The sequence below is a fragment of the Ambystoma mexicanum genome, chromosome 13 (genome assembly GCF_040938575.1).
Source record: "Ambystoma mexicanum isolate Mex_15411 chromosome 13, UKY_AmexF1_1, whole genome shotgun sequence".
In the NCBI taxonomy this organism is placed as follows: Eukaryota; Metazoa; Chordata; class Amphibia; order Caudata; family Ambystomatidae; genus Ambystoma; species Ambystoma mexicanum.
The window spans coordinates 580,930,745-580,955,722 of record NC_090938.1 but is presented as its reverse complement, the minus strand read 5'-3'; the positions used below and the strand labels follow the sequence as shown (position 1 = coordinate 580,955,722).

Genomic DNA, 24,978 nt, shown 5'->3' with positions numbered 1-24,978 from the left:
ATCCGGACTTAACGCATTACCAAAACAAATATGTGATTTTAGGCAAATCCCTTTATCGTCTTGTGGCTACATCTGTACATATATGCCATATAAATACATACCTCATCACGTGGTGGCCGGTAAGGGATTACCGGCACCGGTAAGGGCACCGGTGCTGGTAATCCCTTACCGCCCTACTACGAGTTCCCTTTGCGGGTCCTCCCTTAATGCCTGGTTTTTCCAGGCGTTAAGGACGGGACCCACAAAGGGACTTCGGAGCTAATAACGGTACAGCAATTTGCGGTACCGTTATTAGCACCTTCCCCCTTCCCATTGAGCCCTATGGGGGCTCAAATGGGAATGGGGAATGGCCCTGGTGAATGGGGAATTACCGGTCCCGCCAACCTTGGAATGGGCCGGTAATTGCTCCATTCACCAGGGCGGAGTCGGAACGAGTTTGGAGGCAGCCATGGAGCTAATAGCGCCATGGCTACCTCAAACCTAGTAATGAGGCCCATAGCAACCAACAGTACAGTCTGCCAATTGGTACTGTCTTAAGGACATGCTCCTACACCTCCACATCATCACCCGTGGCTTCTGTAATGCGGTCTCACCAGGCGCCATATTGCAAACTTTTCTGTACAACAGGTAGTGTTTGAGGCAATCTGATCTATTGGTCTTCAAACAGGAATGAGAATGCTGGACCTGTGGAATTGTCCATCTCATACTCCCGGCCACTCGCCCCGGAAATGGTGTGATCCACAACTCAGTACTAAGCACAGCTCTAGCACTGTCACACACTGTGTATACAGAACACTTTCGGTCACAGACATGTCAAATAATCAATATATAAAGTAATACGCATACATTCATTAGATTAGGGTGTGTGGCTTTCCTCCGATGTCTGAAATGGACAACTGTGGAATACATAGAACATGTGGAAGGATCACACAAATACTTCATGGACAGATCTGTGTGATCTGCAAGAGAAACGTAAAGGTCACAGGAAAGATACCTTGAAAAGAAGAGCTTGCTAGGAGTGGCCAGATGTAGCTTGCCTGATATCTAAATTTGAGATTAACAGATTCTGTTCAATCCTATCCTGCTTTGGCCTTTTCTTCTTCATGAAAAATTGGCCTGTTCTTCTTCATGAAAAATACATTTAAAGCATTGGCTTGAGTACTTTGACGGTGCCATAGCTGTTGGTATACAGCTCTAAACCAACTAGAGGAACACCTAGACCCGGAAATGCTAGTTGAAGAATACAACAAAATCATGTTAACTACTCTTTACCAAAATCGCCCCGTTAAAACTTAGACCGAGTAAACCTAAATCCCATCTCAATAAATGGTTCACTCCAGAACTAAAGGGCCTACGACAACTCAAGAGGAGTTGCTGATCCACATGGAGTCTAACCCCTTCTGAAGAACATAAAAACAAACTCTTAGAAATCTCCTCCCATTACAAAAAGGAAATCTACTTGGTCAAGTGCAACTCATACAACAAGCGCATTTCTAAGGCTAAAAACTCGGGTATGAGGGAATTGTTCTCCATCCTTGAGGAACTAGAGTCACCTGCCCCTATTCCAGATATATGCTCAAAAGATAAAATGTGGTGCACAGAGATACAACAAGCATTAGCTAACAAAGTAGCCATGCTCCAAAAGAAAATAGAGATCAAGAAAGCCTCTCTTAATCAACCACCCCTGGCCAATACCAACCCATTTCCAAAGAATATAATTCAGCTGTCCAATTTAGGTTTGCCAAAACCTCCATCCTGGAGGTAGAAAAAGTAATTCTCTCCCTCAAGCCATCTAATTTTCAAGGTGACCTCTGCCCAGCCCAAATCATAAAAGATGCTGCTAGAGAACTCTCCCCCTTCATATCCAAACTCGTTAATGCCTCATTTACCTAGGGCACAGTGCCGACCAACTTGAAACAATTCTGGGTACTGCCCCTACTGAAAAAGCACACCCTAGACCCTCTCACCCCCACTAACTACCGCCCCATACCGACAGTCCCATTTTTGTTAAAAATCCTTGATAAGATTGCATACACCCAAATTCAAAAATTCTTGGAACAACATAAACTTTTGGTAGCACAGCAATCAGGTTTCCAACCCCAACATGGCACCAAGACTGCCCTCATCGATTTGAAGGTACAAATAGATGAGCTACGAGATAAGGGTAAAACAACCCTCCTCCTATTATTGGATCTCTCGGCTGCATTCGATCTTGTTGATCATAAGGTCCTCTGTAGCCACCTCAACTCCAATGCACACTTCTCTAAAGAAGCCATAACCTGGGTTGAATCCTGCTTCAGTGACAGGACCATGAGGGTGTTCTCCCCAACAGCTGTGGCAGACCCGATCCCCATTCTGTGTGGTGTTCCCCAGGGCTCCTGCGTATCCCCTACCCTATACAATATATTTACCAAGCCCCTTTTTGATGACCTGAGCTTCTTGGTATCACCTACACTAATTATGCAGATGATACCCGATTCTCCTACCACTTTCGGAGGACTACAACAAGGATTTGGCCTTGGTAAATAGGGTGTATATCATCATCCAGGCATGGATGGCAACCCACGGTCTATGCCTGAATGATGATAAAGCTGAATTAATAATTCTGGGTACCCACTCTAATCTCAGGAAATTAGGTAAGAAATACACCTCTTTCGAGATCGATGGGAATGTTATCAAGGTAGCCAAGGATGTGAAGACACTTGGTTTTTACCTTGATGCCACCCTCTCCGATAAACAGGTGAACTCCTTAGCGTCAACTACAGACTACACATGTAAGCTTATTAGAGCAGGTAAACATTTTATCTCAGACGACAATTACATTATTCTGGCTAGAGCCCTTATTTTGTCTAGGATCGATTATTGCAATGCCTTATATATTGGTGCTAACAAATCTATCCCACAGAGAATCCAAATTCTTCAAAATAATGCCTTGAGAGCAGCTCTCGGCATATATAAAAGATCACATATCTCAAAGATAAGGCGCTCCAATAACTGGCTGTCTACCCAGGATAAAATTCTTTAAAACGTTGCATCCCTTACCTATAAAGCCTTGCATAATGCTGCACCCCGATATCTTACTGACAGGTTTACAAAGAGAAGCTCCTCCAGACCCTCAAGAATCTCTAATGTTAACAACCTCATCATTCCGAGATTCAAATTGACCAAGGCTGGGGGTGCCATCTTCCCTGTCCAAGCTGCACAAGTATGGAACTCTCTGCCATACCCTTTATGCATCGAGCTATCTTACCTCAAATTTAGATCCAGCTATATCAACCTGCTAAAGTCCCCTAATAACTAGTTAGGGCCTCAGTTCTTCATACCACCTGCTTGTATATAATCCCATTGCCTATCTATCTGGATTTGTCCACTCCTGTTTATGTATATAAATACTATTGCCTGTATATTAATATCTGTTTAATTGCTATTGCCTGCATATTATTATCTGTAACTATGCAACCTGAAGCGTTGCATATTCTGTACTGCTACGCCTTGCTACCCTCGGTTCTGGTGCGCATTATAAACAAATAAAACAAACAAACAAACAAACAGCTGGGATGGAAGAAATTAGAGATGAAGGAGAAAGGTTCTCTATGATTGTTCTTAAAAGTCTGAGATTGTCCTTTTAGAAATTCCAACTTGGCCTCAAAGATTGCTGCTTTGTATTCTTTCATGCAGATTTTGCATTAAAAGTGGCTAGCGATGTTCTCTGTTTTCTCCAAATATTTTCCATCTGACGGTATGTTTTCCTCAAGTCAGCTAGTGCAAGAGAATATCAAGGGGTTAGCTTGTTTCTCTGGTGCCCATTGTAGAAATGGGGCATGATCCTTACAAATGGACTGCATGGCCGTAGCCCCCTGTGTGAAAACGTGGGTCGGAACTGGCACCTCAGGGTCCTTTTTAAAAAAACGTTATTGTCCCCTGCTAGCCATGTAATGGAGCGGGGGACACCCCTGCAATCCCCAAGCCCATTGTACAGAACAAGGGGAGCAGGGGACACCCCTGCAGCCCCTGCTCGCCTTGTTTGGTATAATGGGATTCGGAATTAGGATTGCAGTTGAATGACAGTAAACGCAGATTCGGCATTTACTTTTCAGTATTTTGGGCTGATGGCTATAAATACAAAGTTCACATAACACATATCAAAACATTGTTTCTTATGTACACAACATTATCATATGCAATCTGCCTTTAATTAAGATAATAGTAAAGCTTTGATGGCGTCATTTAAAATAACCTCTGGCATTGCTGTGGGCAACCCTCCAGGCCACCGTTCTTCGCCTGATAAGCCATTACAAAAGGAGGACCATATGCAAATCAGGCTTGGTCCCACCTCTAAAGAGTACAATTCTCATAGAGCCAAACACTGTGAATTCCTCTACGTAATACAATTAAATGTTCATGAGTCAGTCCGTTATGTTTCTGAAGCCTTCAGATGTTGCATCACAAATCGTACATGTGCTGTGCAATGAGCACTTAGGAGTATTCTTTTGCACTATAAATGATTCACTACTGTATATCTACAAATAAAAGTGATTATAGAAACACACGCTTTTAGTTATGATTTTAAGTCACTACTTTATTGACGACAAAGTTAAAAAATCTGTAATAAGTTTCCAATACTTTTTAAAGGCAATATTAGTTCTACTTTTCTACAAGAAAACACATTTGCATAAATAATTTAAGTGAGAAAATAAATAGGTAGTTTTCCCTTTGAAAATGGTAACATCCTTTCCATACTTTTCAATGTATAGAATTATTTCCAAAAACAAAAGGCGATGTCACATTGTATGCAAATATACTGCGTGTACACATACTGAGACAAACATGATTGCAACTGAAAGCCAAGCTCTTTTAGCTGACTCATACCCTGTACTTTATCACAACATGCATGCAACATGTGAGAATCTCCTTCTTAAAATATTGCATATCTTTAAAAAATGAACCGAAGGAATTGCGCAATGATGAAAATGAAGAAATCAGTTATCCAGAACACTGATTTTACATAAATATGTAAAGTTACATTCTCTTTAAATTGTCAGTCCAATTATTCAATTAGCTAGGGTAATTTAAATTAAGAACATACCAAAAGTAACGGAGAGATGGGCACTGCCTCTGCATGCAATATGTGCTTCTTCCCTTAAACATGGACATGAGCTAGGACATCTTGTACAGCCGTATGAAATCGACATAATGAAAGCTACACAATGAAAGTACAGCCAAACTGTCCAGCCCATATTTAACTTTTCCATATTTGGTTCCTTCACATTCAGCCTTCTTTGGATCAAAATAATCTTCAAACATAGTATGACAGTATTTTTGTCATAAAAATGTAGAGAGGGAAGTTCTAGTTTCTTTCTTGTGTGACAGATTTTCAGTGTTTTTATGTTGACGTCCGCCTTGATTTGGTTGAATCGTGTGATGGAAAATCAAAACAAATGACAGATTTTATACAAACTGGCAACCACTGATGAGGCTGTAGCAGGGCATCCATGCTGATGTTCTTCCCCGTCCTGAAGCGGTTTCACACTATGAAGTGCTGAAGCAGTACTCTTAAGCAGTGATAGCATAAATTGAGAGATACCACCTGCGGTAACACCAATGGAGTATATATTAGTACTGCAGGAGGTGCCCTAATAGGATGTAACCGAGTAGATGACCTTGCCTTCACTGCCCTGTTAGTAACAGGAATCTCATGTAAATCTTCATATATAAAAAAGTGCTCTCTATTCACTCTACTTTAATGCACGAGTATTATTACCCATCTCCGATTTACCTTCTAGGCCATCCTCTATTTCCATACAGTGGACCATTCCAAAGAGATTGCGCCGTGTACAATAACCATCACGTTTGAAACCCTAAGGCAGATCACAACAGGTGTTTCATCTTGTCTGCTCTTAGGATTTCTGTGCAGTCTTGTTTCAGAGCCTAGTCATACTGTTCCTGGCATGGTCGACCCTATCAAGTGCCTTTCTCAGTGAAATATGACTCATACTAAGCAATGTTCATGATACTCCATATATATACTTATATACAGATTGTTGTGGTCCCTCTGCCCATCAAGGGCCAGCTGCATCAGAGTGATATTTTGGTATGTGTCCTGCCATTGGAGGTGTTAAGCAGGGAGTAAAAACATCCAATATATCTACCACCATATCCCCCTTCTTCACCCTCTAGTGTTTTCCTAGCTCAAAAATGTCCAACTGCACAACAATGATTCACACTTAACAGCTTGAAATGCATCAGTGTTTGTTCAACATTGTTGCAATGTATTCTTCTGTGATTGACAATGCTAGGTTTAAAGTGGCATTGCCTTTTCACCCTGGAGTTAGTTTGAGTTTTTGTGTGGAGATATTGAAGCTAAACATGGGTGTTCCTTAATGAAAATATATGCAGATATATCTTCTGTGTATGGCAAAATTCTGGGGTGTACCCACAGATGCAAGGGCCACACGGTAGTGGCTGAGCATATTGTTATACTGTCCACAGTTATTTACAAATTCTAATTGTCAGGTCCTTGTGATGTCATCGATATAACACTATCTCAGCTTCTGATATTACATATTTCAGATATAGCCACTCTGATTGCACTTCCTTGGTCTTTAGTGTGTATACAATGAAATGGGGACATTAACTACTGCTGGCAAAAAAACACTACTGCTTTGAAATTAAAATCCCTTATTTTATTCACATCATACCAAAAAGTGGCACTATACCTTCGACTGTCTGTTCGCAGTTACATTTAAGACCTGGACAAACTATTGGGACTCTGTAGTCCTGGATGAATCCAGTTTACTATAGTAAGCATGCCCTCGTGGTTCCAAAGATCTGTATTCTGCTGTAGCTTTGTGAAATGCTCAGAAGAAACATTTGTGGTGTTGCCTGAAGTGAGTCACGAATAATTGATCTGAAGTCCACCGATAAGCCTATTTACTGTGCACGCTCTAGCCTGCTAGCTTCCAAATGGGCAACAAATGGGGCTGGTTATGGTCCATTTTATCAGTTGCTCGCCTTCAAACGTAGATGCCTGCATTCAGATCCGGATCCGGACTTAACGCATTACCAAAACAAATATGTGATTTTATGCAAATCCCTTTATCGTCTTGTGGCTACATCTGTACATATATGCCATATAAATACATACCTCATCACGTGGTGGCCGGTAAGGGATTACCGGCACCGGTAAGGGCACCGGTGCTGGTAATCCCTTACCGCCCTACTACGAGTTCCCTTTGCGGGTCCTCCCTTAATGCCTGGTTTTTCCAGGCGTTAAGGACGGGACCCGCAAAGGGACTTCGGAGCTAATAACGGTACAGCAATTTGCGGTACCGTTATTAGCACCTTCCCCCTTCCCATTGAGCCCTATGGGGGCTCAAATGGGAATGGGGAATGGCCCTGGTGAATGGGGAATTACCGGTCCCGCCAACCTTGGAATGGGCCGGTAATTGCTCCATTCACCAGGGCGGAGTCGGAACGAGTTTGGAGGCAGCCATGGAGCTAATAGCGCCATGGCTACCTCAAACCTAGTAATGAGGCCCATAGCAACCAACAGTACAGTCTGCCAATTGGTACTGTCTTAAGGACATGTTCCTACACCTCCACATCATCACCCGTGGCTTCTGTAATGCGGTCTCACCAGGCGCCATATTGCAAACTTTTCTGTACAACAGGTAGTGTTTGAGGCAATCTGATCTATTGGTCTTCAAACAGGAATGAGAATGCTGGACCTGTGGAATTGTCCATCTCATACTCCCGGCCACTCGCCCCGGAAATGGTGTGATCCACAACTCAGTACTAAGCACAGCTCTAGCACTGTCACACACTGTGTATACAGAACACTTTCGGTCACAGACATGTCAAATAATCAATTTATAAAGTAATACGCATACATTCATTAGATTAGGGTGTGTGGCTTTCCTCCGATGTCTGAAATGGACAACTGCGGAATACATAGAACATGTGGAAGGATCACACAAATACTTCATGGACAGATCCGTGTGATCTGCAAGAGAAACGTAAAGGTCACAGGAAAGATACCTTGAAAAGAAGAGCTTGCTAGGAGTGGCCAGATGCAGCTTTAACGCACATATGACTGCCGAAAACCCCTCTGGACCCAGCTGAAAATGCTTTGGCAATTACCCTTCCTTCCCACCCCCAGAGGTGGGCTCATACACAAGAGGGGCTTTCCCGGCTGCACTTTTCCCAGCTGCTGGGTTATTGGCTGTTCATTAGAACGGGCAAAGGGAGTGTCATGTCTGCAGGTTCCTTTTTTTTGGAGAAGAATTGCCAGTTTAGGAAAGTACTGTCTGCTCTTTCTTAGTATACCTTTCTTTCAAGTATCCCTTCCAGAACATTGCATAAAATGAAGACAATTTCAGTTGGAAGAGTGACTTCTCTCAAGTACATTTCTGTTCTCTGTGGTGCAATCAAACATGGACATGGCACAAGGAAACCCAAAACAACAGTAAGCGTGAAGGATGCTGCTGTATTTTCAAAGTCCGTCTTTCATCATTATCACATTTTTTGGATAGTCCATTTTTGGAAATATGCAATCGGATCATTTCTTGAACCTTCATCCCCCACCACAGTCAGAAATAAGACTCTGCAAAAACAAGCCGGTGCCACGTTCGGTTTCCTCCACAGCGTCCTTCCGAAGATTTATGCAAAGTGCACTTCATTCTCCATAGACCCCACTTCTCGAAATCAGGTGGGTTGCACTCTCTGAGGCTCCGCCCAGTGTGTCCAATGGAGCCATGATCTGACGCAGAGTCTATGTCTCTTTGGCTTATCAACGTGAGCCTATTGTCCTCTTCCTGTTCCAAAGCCAATCTGCAAGAAGCAAAATATTAGGAGCTGCTGAGAGTAGCTCGTCCTTGCAGTTTCTAGTATGCATTTTCTAGTTCGTGGTGGTTGCCTTTGCTCCGAACCCTCGGGAGGCGGGGTTTTTTAATTTTCGTAGGCCGACCCAGATCCTTCCCGAAGTCTTTCAGCTCAGACTGGTTATGGTAGCGGGTATAGCGTTTGCAGCGGCAGGACGTCACCACACGGATCTTGTAAGTCCGGCCTTCGTTTTCTGGGCACGCCAACTGGATGCGATGGGCTCGGCTGTGGGCAGGGACACAGCGGTAATCCATGGCATTTTGACGCCACCACTTGCCCCTGCCAATGGAGTTAGGCAGGAGGTGCGAGGGCATGCACTGGCCAGAACACACCAGCTCCTTGACGGGCTTGATGCTGCGGCAAGGCCCGTCAGTAATGTACCGCGTGGAACGGAGCTCCCTGCAACTGAAATCTGGTGCCTCTGAAAAGAAAAGAGGAAAATATAATTTAATTATTTACACTATTTCCAACAAATAACTTCTTTATCTTATTCCAAAATGATGTTTTACGTTTGGGGAATCACAGTTCTTATTAACAAGATGTCATTAGTAGGACAGAAAAAGCTCATGTCACTTTTTATCTCACGTACCACATCCCATTACAAGATTGTTCCCAAAAGCCACATGCAGTCATCACTTCACTTCAGTCACTTCAGTCCACAAATTAGAAAAACAGGTGATCTGTCACCTGTAGCTTCCGGAGACGGCTATCCCCATCCTCATTTGAAAGTGATTAGTGCCATTTCACTTTCCTATCTATAACACCTAGAAATATGTATAGCATAGCAGTTCAAGTCCCTTTGGATATGGGGTCAAAACGTATCTGCCTATAGTTGCACCCTTTCTGTAATACCACGGACACGGTAAATCAAGCATTTGCAAAACAAAAAGGTCTGGATTTGTAACTCAAGTTTTTAAGATTGTCTTTTAATGAGTCACATGACAAGCAAGCTCTTAAAAGCACCATTCACCAAATTTCACTACAACTGAAAAAGCTCCACTCCCCCTACAAAATGGCTGCCACTATAACAGAGCTTTCAACATCACACACTCGTTCTGCATCATGGAGCTGCTGACTGACACCAAGTTCCCTTTCATATGTATCTTCAAGAGTTTGGCAGAGAGCTAAAGTTCTCTCTGCACCCGATGGAGTGAGGCACGTACTACGAGCCGCGATCCGTGCCGGCCGTTTGACGTCTCAGTACAAGAATATCGGAGCTGACGGTAGTTGTCTTCAACCATTCAAGTTTATGATGATGTCTGAGTGATGACCTAAAGCTGCTGTGTGAGGCGAGTCTACATCGCCTTTGAGAAGCGAACAGGCCTGGACTATGGCTACTAATAAGGAGATTTGTCAACATTGTTCATGAAGTTGTATGACCATTTATTATTGTGAATAAACTCAAGGATATTGACGCAAGACACAGTAACATCGAAAATAACCTTTAGAGGTTGTGGTAGACATCAAGCACATTAAAAGTGTGTGCAGGTGACTGCACTGACTTATTAAGTTAAGTTTTTAGATGTGTAGAGCACTGATGATCATCGCTATAAAGTGTAAACTGTGAGGTTCTCAGAATTGACATATTTTACATTCAATTTCCCTTATTTCTTTAAGTTCTTGGTCCAAAGTATCCCCTGAAGAGGTTCCGACACCAACTTAAGGGAACGAAACATGCAAGGTTTGTTTTACATAAGAGGATCTGATCATGCTATATTTTTACAATTTTTTGCACCATTTTTCTTCAATTTGTATTTGTCTTGTCTTTTTGTTTTGTATCTTCTTATGGATCAAGTTCAAATGTTGCATCAATGTTGGTTGTCTTGATGGCACGTTGGACGTGCATGACTGCTGTTTTTAATGATGCACTCCATTTTTGATAATAAATCAAAGGCTTTTTTCTAATAAGGATGTTGTAAGATGTGAGTGTAATTATTAAAACATGTTTTACGATCTACAGGTTGAGCAGTAGTGAGTGAGACTGTTAAGGCACGTTGGCTCAAGCATTTTCATTCTTGTTTTTTGGTTTACTTGGGCGGCACCTTAATACTTTGTGGCTGTACCGTTAATGAGGTGGTGCCATTTGAGGGTCAAGAGACTAACCCACCACGGTGTGCATCTGGCACAGCTGCTTTTTTCTTCATTGGGCCGGGCTAAGACGCAACATAGCCCTGGATGCCCTCTGAACTCAGATGGCTTGTCCACCCCCTGAGTTCAACCAGTGACCGTATTTGCTCCTTAAAGGGCATCGGGCATCTTTCGTGACTTTAGCCACTGAAGGTGGAGGTTTCTGGACGTTGAGGAACTCAGGTAGCAATTTACAGAAAAGGAACTGCGGAAAATCCTTTGTATTTTGCAATCACTTAAACGAATCCAGCGGCACCTCCGACCGAAAGTCTATTTGCAGAAAAACAGATCTTTGAATAAACATGTATTTCAGATTCAAAACATTCGATTTAAACTTCAGTGCAGTGACACACTGTTATGCACTTAAAAGTCTAGATAGTTGCTCTTGTCCTCATTGATGTAAGAAAATGGGAGGAGTGTGGCTTCACGCAGAAGTGGATTTAATGCTGAGTTTTCAACCAGTGAGTATATTTCTGCATCAACATAACTTTGAGTCTTTGTTTTTAAAATGCTGCATCAGGTCAGTCCAACTTTCCCCTCGTGTGTCTAAAAGTCGAGTAAGGGGATATATGCCCTTTAAAAGTCATTAAGTCTAGGGGCCTCATTACACGGTAGGCGGTGAGCCATGGCGCTATTAGCGCCATGGCTCATGCCGGTAAAATACCGGCACCGCCTTGGCGGAAAGGGGATTCACCGCCCCATTCCAAGGTTGGAGGGGCGGTAAATCCCCCTTCCGCCATTGCCCTTCCCCATTCCCATTTCTGCCCCATAGGGCTCTATGGGAATGGGGAAGGCGTTAATTACGGCACCGCAATTTTGCGGTGCCGTAATTAGCTCCGAGGTCCCTTAGCGGGTTGGTTTTTAACACCTGCAAAAAGCAGGCGTTAAAGCACCAACCCGCTAAGGGACCTCGTAGTAAGGCGGTAATGGTTAACGGTCACCGTTACCATTAACGGTGGCCGTTAACCATTACCACCATCCGTGTAATGAGGCCCTAGGTGTCTGCAACCTTTGGCTCAGCAGATGTTTCGGACTGCAATTCCCATCAGTCCAAGCTCCCATAGTCACTGATATGTGATCATGGAAGTTGTAGTCTGCAGCCTCTTTAGAGATGCAGGTTGCAAAGCACTGTCTAAAGTATCATTGGGATTGAAGTTGGGGGGTGAAAGGGATTTTTTAGGGAATACAAAACAGTTTGCATTCCCAACTGAAGTATTTATAATCAATTCAAAATATTTTTGTGATTTTTTGTGATTTTAAAAGATACTACGATGTATTGCATACTTTATTTGAATTAGTACTTCCTGTAAAGAATTGTATATATTTATTTTGCATTATTTGTGTATACATGGTTTTCGAATGTAACCGTATACACGTCTGCAAATCAGCCATTAACACAATAAGTCATTTAATACTTGTAATATATAACACATTTCATTAATTTGGGCGGGTGTGACCACAGCAAAATTGTCTTTGCGGCCAAATTGACCACGGTCAATTCGGCCACGAACTATTGTGCCACGGCCAAACTGTATACATCTACTATTTCCATCATCTTTCATGAATTCTCATGCTTGATGTTCCTGGACGGATCGAAGGCTCCATGCTAAGTGAAGAGAGGCCCAACTCACATCTAAGGTGGGCCAGTGTGGTACTGTTGGCAATGCCTAAACAGGCTCACGAAAATCGAGCCTCCGGAAGGTTAAGACCAGTTTCTGAGTGGCTTGCTATAATTTCCCGTCCGTAAGGAACAGACGAGACAAATGTATGGCTGTAAAGACCTTTCAATGGAACTACAGGGAAACCACCATGTGTAAAGTGCAATCCTCTCACTGCTGCTCCTGAGGTAGCTCCTCTTCACACTCTCCTACCCCAAATATCTCTAACCCCTTAAGTGCCAGGCTATTATACAAGTCTATGCAAATAGGACAAGCATACCCGTCCTTGGCACTTTTGAGCGCTTGCTGTTTAGCTCCATCCCTAAAAAGGAATACTCAGGCACTACCTGGGGCTTCACAGAATTTAAGACCTGTCTGTATATTATGGCCCCTTTTTTGTTGGAAAACATCATCACTTTTGTTTTATTGTTAAATATAACCATATGAGTTTTGATTGCAAAATTATTCAGGACGTCAAGTGCTGCTCGCAGGCCTTTTTCTGTATGGCCATGAAAGGCAATGTCATCTGCGTAGGCTGTTCAACCTACGTTGATGTTACCCGGCTTTGGTGGCACTGTATTGGCATTTTCTAGATCACCTTGTAAGTCAGCCAAATGAGCATTGAACAAAAAGGGTGCACCGATAGTGTATATCGTTTTATGTGTAGGGCCCTCTTGAGATAATAAAGCACATTTGGAGATCACCGTGTGCAATGTTTACAGGTGCCCTTGGTCTGAACTACTCTATGGGGGTATGCAAGTGGCATCAAGGGCCAGACACCGGAGCACTGTTAATACTTATTTTATTTTGGAGTAGTGTGACCTGATTGCAGGGAGTAAAATGGTCAGATATGGGTTTAACACTACTCAAGAAGCTATAACTGGGCGGCGCACTTGTGATAAACTATTGCACAACCCTCGACTGCAGCCTGTTTAGGGAAAGCACTACAACATGTTATCACTGTCTGTTGTCTTTTCTTGTGGCTAATGTCCTCAACAGTGTTAGCACATTCTGAGTCACGGATCCCATACCAGGATTGGCGTTTCAGGCCCCCTCATGTTTGCCCTGCAGTGGTCCTTGCCGATACTGATCATTGGCTACTGAACCATTACCTATCAAACATTGAATGGGTTGGCCGAAGCCTCTGTGCAGTCGCGCCTCTACTGCTGTGAGGACCTCTCAGGGCAGGGAGTCCTATCGCATTGAAATAAATACACGGACGGTTGGTACAAACATGCGTCTTTATTGTACGCCTTCCGGTCACACTCTGCCGCTCCTTCCCTGCGCCCAACCCCTCTCTAGCCCATCGTCATTTCCTTGAACTCGGCCTGAAAGAGGGCCTTCCCACACAACGATGTGGGAGGGTGCATGACCCTGTATTCACAACATGACAGCCTCTTCAAATGATTACCTCGTTCCTTTAGAACAGGACAAATCAAATGATGATTTGGCACCAACTCTGGCCTGCCTTAGATGAATGTATCGACCTCGGAAGGATGAAAGGCTGAGTTTGGCCCTGCCGGGATTCGAACCTGCATCAGCAGGCTCTGCACGGATGTCAAAGCGAGCGTTCTACTCCCTGTGCTATCTGACCAGCTAAGCCTTCAATGCCCACCTTGGAGTATGCAATATTACCCCCATCTCTCCAGTAGCAATGGCAGTTTTGCTGCTGTGGGGTGGATAATAGGGCACCAGCGGGCAGCTGGGGGAAGCACACTGCGCACCTTCAGTGTGCCAGGGGGTGTGAGCACTCCCTTCCTTTCCTCCCCCCAGGTCTGCCACTGCATCTCCCAGATGCAAGCTGATGCTTTGGACTTGTGTCATGATGCTTCTTGGCAGACAGTGGCAAATTCTTTTCTTGCCATGGGATCCAGAGGCTGAATGAAGAAAGCCTTGACAAATCTACTAAAGCCCTTCTTAAGGCAGGACACCCACATGTAATCTGCCTTCATCCCGGCAGCCTCCACGACTCAAACTCCTTCTGCGGATTCCGAGGTCTCTCCTAGACTTTTATCATCCTGTGTAGCCAGTGGCATGACAAACAGCAGAACACAGATCATATTTTCAGTTGGGCGGGGCTACAAAAAGGGGTTACAGTTTGTAAGTCAATTTTCCTGAAGCATGGATCTTGAGATGTTGTTGGTATCGACACTTGAATTTCGTGATTCCATTAAAAGTTATTTTGGAAGTTTAGGGCCAATACGCCTGTATTTCACGGAAGATTGGTGCCTGCCACTGTTGGCAGTCCCACATCGTCCACAGACGGACCACAGCGAGAGAACCTCCACCGGTGATGGATGTAACACTGTTAAGAACAAAGCTGAGCAAACACTCAGGATGCTTTAGGAACCTTACTAAAGCTAAAGTTGACCTACAAGTAGAATGCTGTAAAAGGAGGGAAGAGCACGGCCAAAGCGAAGCAGAAGAGCCCGCTTGGCCCATCAAAATCCAGCGTAATCCTGCAGGCAACATACATAGCCTTGCCATTGCCGGTCAATGAGCCCGCTTGGCCCATCAAAATCCAGCGTAACCCTGCAGGCAACATACATAGCCTTGCCATTGCCGGTCAATGCTCATAAGGGTATGGGATCCAGTCACACACACTGTTGGGCATAGTTCCCCCGAACCGATGAGTGTGACAATCAGAACAGCATTATTCGTGGTGCTAGATGGTCAGAAGAATCCATCACTCTTTAGGGAATAAGTCCCGAGCCGAGGGGGTGGGGGAGGCTCTGGGGGGACCAGATTTACAGGCCTGAGTGCAGCAAGGACCTTACGAAGGCCCCGGGGCATTACCTGACACTGCAACCCCCCCAGTGAGGGGCGTATTTCTATTAGTACCCTGACCCTTTTGATCGGGGTACTAAAAGGAACGTTTTCCAATTTTGAGACGCTCTGGCAATTCATAACAAAAAAAATGATAATATTTAAAAAAATTCTGCCAAGGAAGGGAAAATGAAGTCTTTTCTCCCTTTCCATGGTGGCTATTGCAACTAGTTACAAAAGGTAAACAACCAAAATGGCGGCCATTGAACGGGAGAAGAGACTACACGTAGTCCCTTCTCCCGTTCCATGGTGGGCATTAAAAAAACAGGAGAAAAATGTAAACAAAATAAATGCCCATCATGGAAAGCAGAGAAGGAACTACACATAGTCCCTTCTTCCTTTTCATGGCAGCGTGTTGCAGATCAGTAGTGGACGTACTGGGGACAGAAATGTTCCCAGCGCGTCCGCACCTGAAAATGATCAATAAAACAGGTAAGTGGGGGGTGGGAGGTAACGGAAAGGAAATCTATAGAGGGGTAGGGAGTTGGGGGGAGGAGGGAGTACTTACCTAGTTCCCCAGCGGGGGAAGATGGCAGCCTCCAGCCCTGGGGAGGCTCAGAGCAGCAGGATTATGGTGTGATAATGCCCCCGCTATGAGCCTTCTCATTGGCTGAGAGGCTGCCACCTCGCCCCTCCCCCCCGCCAACCGGGTACTAATGTACAATAACACCATCTTCTTCATTACATTAACGCAGCGGTCTTCACCCTATAACTATCCAGATGTTTTGTCTACAACCTCCAACCGCCCTAATCAGCAATGGCGATGGTGAGGAATAATGGGAGTCACAGTCCGAAACATCTGGAGAGCCAAATGATGCAGATGCTGTCCCCCATTGTGAACAGCTCAAGATATTATCATTGTCCTGGTCATGTGTAAGGTGGAGCGTCCACTCCAGATTGGGAACTTGCTGCTGAGCACATGGTGGGCAGAGGTAGAGTTAGCCGGGTTGGGCTGGGTGAGGTCAGGTGGTTGGGGGGGTCACCTGCAATTGTGGGGGAAGAGGGGTACAGAACGTGGATGTCTGGAAACGAAAACTGAGTAACCAGAGGTTAATTTGCAGATGCATGGAAATGTGAGGGAGCTTTTGGAGGGGAAAGGAAGTCTTCTGGGAGGGGCTTAACGTTTGTATGTCTCGCTGGAGACTGAGGCTGAACATTCAGTTATTCATGCAGAGCGAGTTGATTGAATGCATTAGATTAATGAAACTGTGTATAAAATGGCACTTCCCCATCAGACAAATAGAATTTAGGGGAGCAAAAGGTGTGTTTTGTGCCAATTTGCATAGCCACAATAAAATGGTTATGTACCTCAGAACTGGAGATGAACTTCCAGTTATGGCTACTGTGCGGCACTGTGGTATGCATCTAGGACGCAGCTGAAATGGTGTATTCTCATTTCCTCTTTCTCTCCCTCCCACTCTCTAACTGCGGTCACGGCCTAGTTTGTGTTCCTGGCCTTGCCTGTAAAAAAAAGGTTTAAAAGCATTATACTCGGGGTGGAGGTCGTTCGAGTGTTTCAAGCACCTTATCAGACATTCTATCCTTGCAAAAAAAGAGCTGATAATACACAAAGCCCCCCTTTCTACCAGCTGATAGCGCGTATTGTGTTCGCCTCTGAGCCCAGGCCCTGGAATGCAGTGTATCTGATACTGATTTGTTTATGCAGCGACAGCGATGATGTCATACTCAATTGGTTGATGCAAACAGGGCAAGTGACCCACATCGAGGAGGTGCAGGAATGACAAGCACTTCCGTCCATTCACCCTTATCACTTCCGGTATTCCTCTCTTTGGCAGACTGGGGCTGCCCAGCAGTGCTTGGAAAGGCGCAACGGTGCAACACATTTTTCAAACGTGGCAGCCATGCTGGTTGACAGCCAATGGAGTTGAAACAACTTGCAGTTTACCTGTAACTGCTATTGGGAGGTACAGTTCAGGAGTGTGCTTTTAACTTCACAAAGAACAGTTCCAGAATGGATAAAATGTTTGCAAAAAGTTATCGAACTGTGACTGGAAAAAAAAAAGTTGGAAACCTGCTCCCGACCGTTCCCGCTCACTTCGACCACTGCATAGCAGCAAGAGGCGATCTGCTAACTGCTCTTCGAGTCGGGCCAGTCTATAGTGAAATTGGCAGAATTGCCAGCTGGGATCTTTCAAATCCAATGTTATAGTAATTTCTATTGCGCTGGTAGATGACACAGCAGTTTTTTTCTGGTGTGCAGGCTTGCCCGGAGAAAGCACTGTGCCCATGCCAGGGTGCGGGGCGAGAGGAGAGGGGAATGGAGGAGGAGACAGCCTGCAGGAATGGAATGTAGGTAGATCCGATGGGGAGGTAATAGAAAAGACCAGCAGGGCTCGGTCCATCAGTTGCATTGGGTATAACTCTGCCCCAACCCTACCGACTTTTCACAGGTGCCGCGCACCATTCTGGAAGGCACCAAACTACTGTACAGACCATGCTTCTCATTATGTTCTTAAAGATACTAGCTCCCATCGGGAAATGGACCTTTGGCTGCGAGGGCCATTTCTCAGATGGGAAACAGCTGCTTCACTGTGAGCAGGCTAGTTCGAGTTAGAGAAATTGACCTTTTTGCCCCTAATGGTCAAGTTCTGCATAATAATGGGTTTTAGATTATTCTCACTGTGAATGCTAGTTCCCATTAGAGAAAGGGCCCCTTTTGCTCCCCGAGTGGGCAGAAAAACTGGTAGGCCGTCCCAGTGCCTTTATACAGCGAGCTGCTGCTGAGTGCCTACCTCCCAGCCATGTGATGTGCACTTCCCTGCAAGCAGTCCATCACATATCCGCCACACTCCCCGTGGATAAAAGACTCAGCCAAGAGGCCAGGACGGAAGGAATGGGCAGGGAAGGGGGTCAATGATGGAAGAACTCTAATACAAAAGAGCTAGACGGAAAGAGAGAGGTGGCATTGAGAGAATGGAGGGGAGCCAGGCCAGAAGTGAAGCAGGGAGGGAGGTGGGGGGGGGGGGGGCTCTGTCACAGAGAGATACAGAGTGAGGCCTAGAGAGAGTAAGAGGAAAAACTAAAGGGGAGAGTTAGTGAGAATGGGTAATGGCGAGAGGAAGAAGGGGTGAAAGACGTTCAACCCAAAAAACATGCCTGCAGCCTTCCGCAGACAGGGACAAGTTGGACAGAGGAACACTACGCTTGCGCTCCCGGTTTGGGAGTGAGGCACAGTGCGTCATGGTAATAGCAGTTGTGGATATCCGTCTTGAGGTGCATTGTAGGATGAAGGAAATAACTGCTTCCGGTTATGCCTACCAGGTTAGAACATAAGAGAGGAGGCGCAGAACGGTTAGATAAAGAACAGTGTTCATCCGCGCCCTAGCTGGGAAATGAAGTCCAATCTATTAGAATGGTAATTATGTTTGTTTGTGCATTTATATAGCGCTACGAACCATCAGGTATCTGAGCACTGCTTATTTCCCACAGGGTGTGGTGCTCATTTATCAACCTCAGAAGGATGAAAGGCTGAGTTTGGCCCTGCCGGGATTCGAACCTGCGTCAACAGGTTCTGCACGGATGTCAAAGTGAGCGCTCTACTCGCTGTGCTATCTGACCGGCTTATGGGCTTGTATTTGGGGGTAAATTGTGGGGCAAAGGAAAGAACAGCTTACGCCTTCACTTACTAAAGGGCAAGGAAACGTAGACCTTAGGTACCCGAAATGTAAGAGTTCCTGACCCTGAGGCACTTCTTACTTGTAAGAGTCTCGTTTTTTTTCAATAAGAGGGCGGTGGCGCGAAAGCTGTGCGGTGGGGTGGGCTAGTGTGTTCCTGACACATCGCACTGAGGCAACTCTGTATAGGAATTAGAACACAAGTAGGATTTATGCAGTCAGCAACAGTGCGCACACATTTGCACTGAGGGTTATGAAGTTGCGTGACTTCCGGCAGTTTTTGCTGCAGGGGCTGGGCCGGTTGTGTAGCATCAGTGCACACTTGCTGTTTGTTTGAAGACAGCCAGCCCTCTGGCAGATCGCGTTGCTGTCAGGACGCGCGGTTTCTATTTTTACCTCTAAGCTCTCGCCCAAAGCTTCTTTCCGGCGGGATTTTCCGCCTCAGACATGAAGGAGGTCGCACGGTAGGCAAGGCATTGCTTTCTACCCCAGTTCCTCTCCAGGTGTCCGGAGATAGAATGCACGGCCCCCAATGCACATATACCGGCTTGCAATGTCTGACCCCTGCTGTTCCACTAGAAAGGCTATGGGATTCCATTTGCAATTGACCCGGATTTTCAGCCAAAATGTGTGTATGGGAGGACAAGAAGGGCTCAAGTCGAGGGTACACGCGGGTGGACAGAGTCCCCCCACTTTTTTCAGGAGTCACCCCACTTTTTTCATTGGGCACCTTGATATGCATATTTCTGGTGACGCCACATTCAATTGGTACGTTAATGAGCCCTTGCAATTTTTTTTACGACTTGACCCCTGAGGACATTTAAACATTTCACAAAAAATACTTATATATATATAAATGTCGATCTCTGTGGAACCGAGGTGTGCGCATTGCGCATCACCACAAATTCACGCATTCCTACGCACACAACTCAAAATCCCGTCAGAAAATGCAGAGAAATGGGCGGGAATCCCAGGCGGCGGAAAGATGCAGCCAGGGAGAGCAGAGAATGCCTGAGGGGGATTGGGTTTTAGGAAGGGGGCAGGGGGGTGCAAAGGAGTACAGGGATGCGTGGGGGCGTGGGGTGCTAGGGCAGGGAAAACATTCAAGTCATTTGAAAGACTGAAAGAGAGGTAAGCGCAAGATACCACTTTTAAAGACTTTCTTTGAGATTGTGGCCAAAAATGGCTTTTCTGTTTGCCATGACAGGTATATAAATATATGACATACTCGCGCTCCTGACTGTGGGATGGTGTCACAGATTAGGAACAATGTCCTATGAGGTTTTTAAATTTGGTGAATAAGGGAAGGGTAATGCACAGGGAGATTACAAAATGTATGGTGCTCTGGGCCCAGGCCTCATGTTGCACAAAACACACTCACACCTCACAATGTACATACTAAACACGTGCAATATGTGTATATATATATATATATAGAGAGAGAGAGAGAGAGAGAGAGAGAGAGAGAGAGAGAGAGAGCGAGAGATTAGTTTAAGTGACTGTAAAACAAATATTCTATTATATCGCTACAAATAAAGGACACAAAAGCAAAAATCGAAAATCCTTCATACCAGCTCTTCCAAAAATATGTTTTTAAACAAATAGGGAAGGCCAGTGAACAGCTCAGCTGGACCCGTAGGGTGGGTAGCGCCATGCGTTGCCTTCCACTTTGTGTATATGCAACACACAGACACTACTGAGCCTTCATCTACTGACATTCTTTTGACAGCTGAAAATGATTATCTTCCCAAATTCTTCAATACTATAAGTGACCCCCCCCCCCGTCCCCCTGCTGCTATCTGTGTCCCAATCACTCGTTGAAGTGTATACTTCTTTTTCCGAGAGTGAAGAAAGCTCCTGGAGCAGCTTTTTGGCGCTTTGTGAAGCAGAAGAACCAACACACACGCAGCATACAGGTACATACAAGCATGTATGGCCGTGTTTGACTACACATTAGAAGACACAGTGTCATCAAATAAGAATAAGTGGTAGTTACTGTTATAGAGCACTTGCTGTAAATCTTGCAGCTACAGGGAGCTTTAAAAAGTGTTACAATAAGCAGCTCAAAGAAGCTCATTTGTTAACTTCATAAGTGTGAACGAGGGTCTCTCTGGCGGTCCATGGAAGTCTATATTGCGATCTGTCGTTTTCGCCCAGATTCATGCAGCAGATGCATTAACCCGCTGAGCTAAATTACTAGTACTGGAACCTGATGCCTTAAATCGCACGCATATGCCTGCAGAAAATGCCACAATCTGCTAAACTGTTCATATGGGAGTGGAACCGACGTCTGGCAGGTTGCAAGCACAGAGATGGATCAGCAGGAAATGCACCGACTCACTCAGCTATCTTGCTGGGATTGAAATCTGCGATTTGTGGAATGCATACTTTTCTGGTGCAGTTACAGTAACCTGCTAAACGTAATAACGCAGGTAAATGGCAGCAGTTGCGGATGCAGTAACGCTGGGCTATCTAGCTGGGATTTGAACCCGTGACTCCCGGGTTGCACTCACATTCCTGGACTAGATACTGCACCGCATGTAACTGGGGTTGGAACCCGCGATGGAAGCGCACAGATCTCCGCAGCAGATGCATTATCCGCTGTGCTATCTTTCTGACTTTGAAACTCGTATCTACACGGTGCAAACAGATTACATAGTTCTGAAGTATATTCATGGAACCCCCTTGGCTAACTTGGCGATCCCCGAATCTGTGACTTGCACCATGCATAAACTTTTCTGAAAATCTGGTAACCCACTGAGTTATCTTACTCGACTGGAACTTGTGACCTGCAGTTTCACACAGATTTCCGCAGAAGTTACACTTCCCCACTGGGTTGTTGTGTTCATGGGAGTAAATATGCGCACACAGACACAATCGTACAGCGAGCGCAATAACCCAGCGGGCTATCTTTCTCAGCGTGTCGGAGTTGCAAGTCTTACCATTGGGGTCCGGTACCGGGTGCAGGAGCCTGCCCCCATACTTGGCTTGGTTCAGGGTGCTGTTGTCATGGTGAGCGTCGTTCCGCTGCCCCTGGTCGGGTGGGGGCGCCACGTTGCCCCCCTGCTCCGGGATGAGCTCGGTCGCGTCGTTCTTCAGCGCCGGCCAGCCGCGCAGGGCCCGGGCGTGGAGGAGCAGCGCGTAGACCGCGGCCAGAGAGACGTGCATTGCGAGGATGCGGGGATAGAGCTGGGATGTCACCCTTCTGTGCGCTCCCTGCAGCTGCAAGTGCTGGTCCAGGACGAGCCGAGCCTCCTTTTTAAAAATCTCCTGTCAGCTGAAGCAGCCAATGGCATCGCAGGGCGGGCCGGCCCGCGCTGGGTCACATTCACCCTTTTCATTCAAGGGAGGGAGAGTTTGCGGTCAGGCCACATACTGCACCATACTGTTACCACCATGCTTACAAGCTCCTAACATGCTGCAAGCGGCTTACAGGCTGCACACAGCGCCTAGAGAACCCTGGGGCTGCAGCAACTCGAGCGCTACACAAGGCTTCACCATACATGCATGCTGCCTACAGTAACTTGTACATTAATGCAAACAGGGGTTGGAACACTTTATCCCACCGGAGGCATTCAATATGCCGATGCAGAGGAAACATAGGCCATGCGCCCCTTCATCCGAAGGGATCACCCCAGAACGGACGCAGATACTGGTGGGTTTGGAGAAAGAGAAGCGCCAAGTGTGTAGCCTCGGGGATGGAAGGCAGCCACCCTTTAAGAATTACATGACCACATAAATCTCAAAGATGTCCAACAATCACCGACACGACATGCCCTGTTTGAGTTTCTGCAGCTGTGATTTGGTGTGTATGCGTTAACAGACAACTTCGGTTAAAAAGAAATATATCATTGGTAAGCACTCACAAGGAAAGGCGGCGAGGGTGGGTATTAACGTACACAGGTGTTGACACTGTTCAGAGGCGTGGCTACACTTATCTATAATGGTAGCTTTTAAGACACAGCCACGACCCACCAAACTGTATCCCTTTGTGCCTTATCAAGAAGCTTGGACACAGAATCAGAGTACAGCCGGGTACAGTCCACACTACCTTTCCTTCTTCCCAGCCAAGTGTCAGAATGATGTCGCAAACTCGTCAGTGTCACGCACATTCAACCATCTCTCAATCACAGTTGTATAAAGGCACTGGTCCTGTTTACGGTGTGTCCACTTTTCCGTTGAAGGGCTTGGGTGCAACACTGCCTTTGGAGGAACGCCGTTCCCACTCAAATCGAACACTGCATTCGATGAACCTGTGCCCGCTTGCCTTTTTCGTGCTGGCAAGCACCAACAGCAGAATCAGGGTTCTCAACGCGCTTGAAATCAGTACTTCTAATGCGGTGGCCCATTTAGGGTTAGAGTTCCCACGGACTCCCAATCCCTCGGCAAGGCACTTAGTGATGTACTGACAACAGTTCAGTACAATACTTTCACGTGCCACGGCACCGCTCCTTTGAAAGGCATTTCAAAATAGTCTAGCGCCTACGGTTGAGAAAAAGAATTGCAGGCACTTACTGCCCAAACGAGAGCTACAAGCAGAGAGGATGAGTCTACAAGACGTTAACAATAATAACGCGGGTGTTATTATAATAATAATAATTAATAATAATAATAATACGAATTAATAATAATAATAATAATATAATAAGAATAAGAATTATAATAATTATTATAGTGATAACTTTAATTAGCAGCGATTTACCTAACGTAGGGTTTATTAGTGTGTATATAAAATGTTATTATTACGGAACTCTGTGGTGCTAATTTTAAATCTCTTATCTAGATAATAGATAAAATGCAGGGGCCGCTTTCCCTGGATTCAAAGTTGTGGATCTCATGTTATGCACTAACTTTGCAGCAGGAGCATTAACCCACCAAACATGCCTTGTTCCAAAGGACAGAACAGTGCTATTTTTGGTACTCCATGCATGAAGCATTAACCGTTAGTGGAAATAATATAAAATATATTTGAACTAGCAGTTGTGTAAACATGCTTGCTTCCGCTGGTTCGTCTTTTCTCCTTATGCACCCCTGGAGCACTCGTACTTGCCTGCGTGTTGGGTTAACGTGTATGCAAGTGGAGCAGCCCTACTGAGAATCGGAGACCGTCACATACATGTGTGCGAGACCTACTGTCATATGAATAGTAATCCTGCCTGGCTGGGGACTGCGGCTACTGTCCTACCGAAAGTACATCTGCTTGGCTGAGGAGTGTCGTCACTGTCTTTCTGAAAGTACTTCTGCCTGGCTGAGGAGTACTGGTACTACTCTGAACTTGCCTCTGCCTGGCTGAGGAGTACTGGTACTACCCTGAACTTGCCTCTGCCTGGCTGAGGAGTACTGGTACTGCCGTTCCGAAAGTACGCATTCTTGGCTCAACAGTGCAGGTACTGTCCCACCGAAATGACATCTGCCTGGATGAGGAGTATTGGTACTGTCCGACTGAAAGTACATCTGCCTGACTGAGGAGTGTTGCTAAAGTCCTTCTGAAAGTACACATGCCTGGCTGAGCAGTGCAGGTACTGTCCCACCGAAATGACATCTGCCTGGATGAGGAGTATTGGTACTGTCCGACTGAAAGTACATCTGCCTGACTGAGGAGTGTTGCTAAAGTCATTCTGAAAGTACACATGCCTGGCTGAGCAGTGCAGGTACTGTCCCACCGAAATGACATCTGCCTGGATGAGGAGTATTGGTACTGTCCGACTGAAAGTACACATGCCTGGCTGAGCAGTGCAGGTACTTTCCTACCGAAGGTACATCTACCTGACTGAGGAGTATTGGGACTGTCCTACCGAAACTACTTCTGCACAGCTGATGAGTATTGGTACTGTCTTTCTGAAAGTACAGAT

General features: G+C 45.5%; 1 protein-coding gene across 1 annotated transcript; it reads right to left on the bottom strand.

Annotated features, from left to right (window-relative positions):
• Positions 1-4,552: 4,552 nt before the first annotated feature.
• On the bottom strand, positions 4,553-22,380 carry SOST (sclerostin). Its single transcript, XM_069634407.1, has 2 exons — positions 22,069-22,380; positions 4,553-9,301 (listed from the first exon to the last, which is right to left on the bottom strand). Exons 1-2 carry the CDS (start codon positions 22,292-22,294, stop codon positions 8,883-8,885), a joined length of 645 nt encoding a protein of 214 aa, XP_069490508.1. The 5' UTR covers positions 22,295-22,380; the 3' UTR covers positions 4,553-8,882.
• Between the last annotated feature and the right edge of the window lie 2,598 nt (positions 22,381-24,978).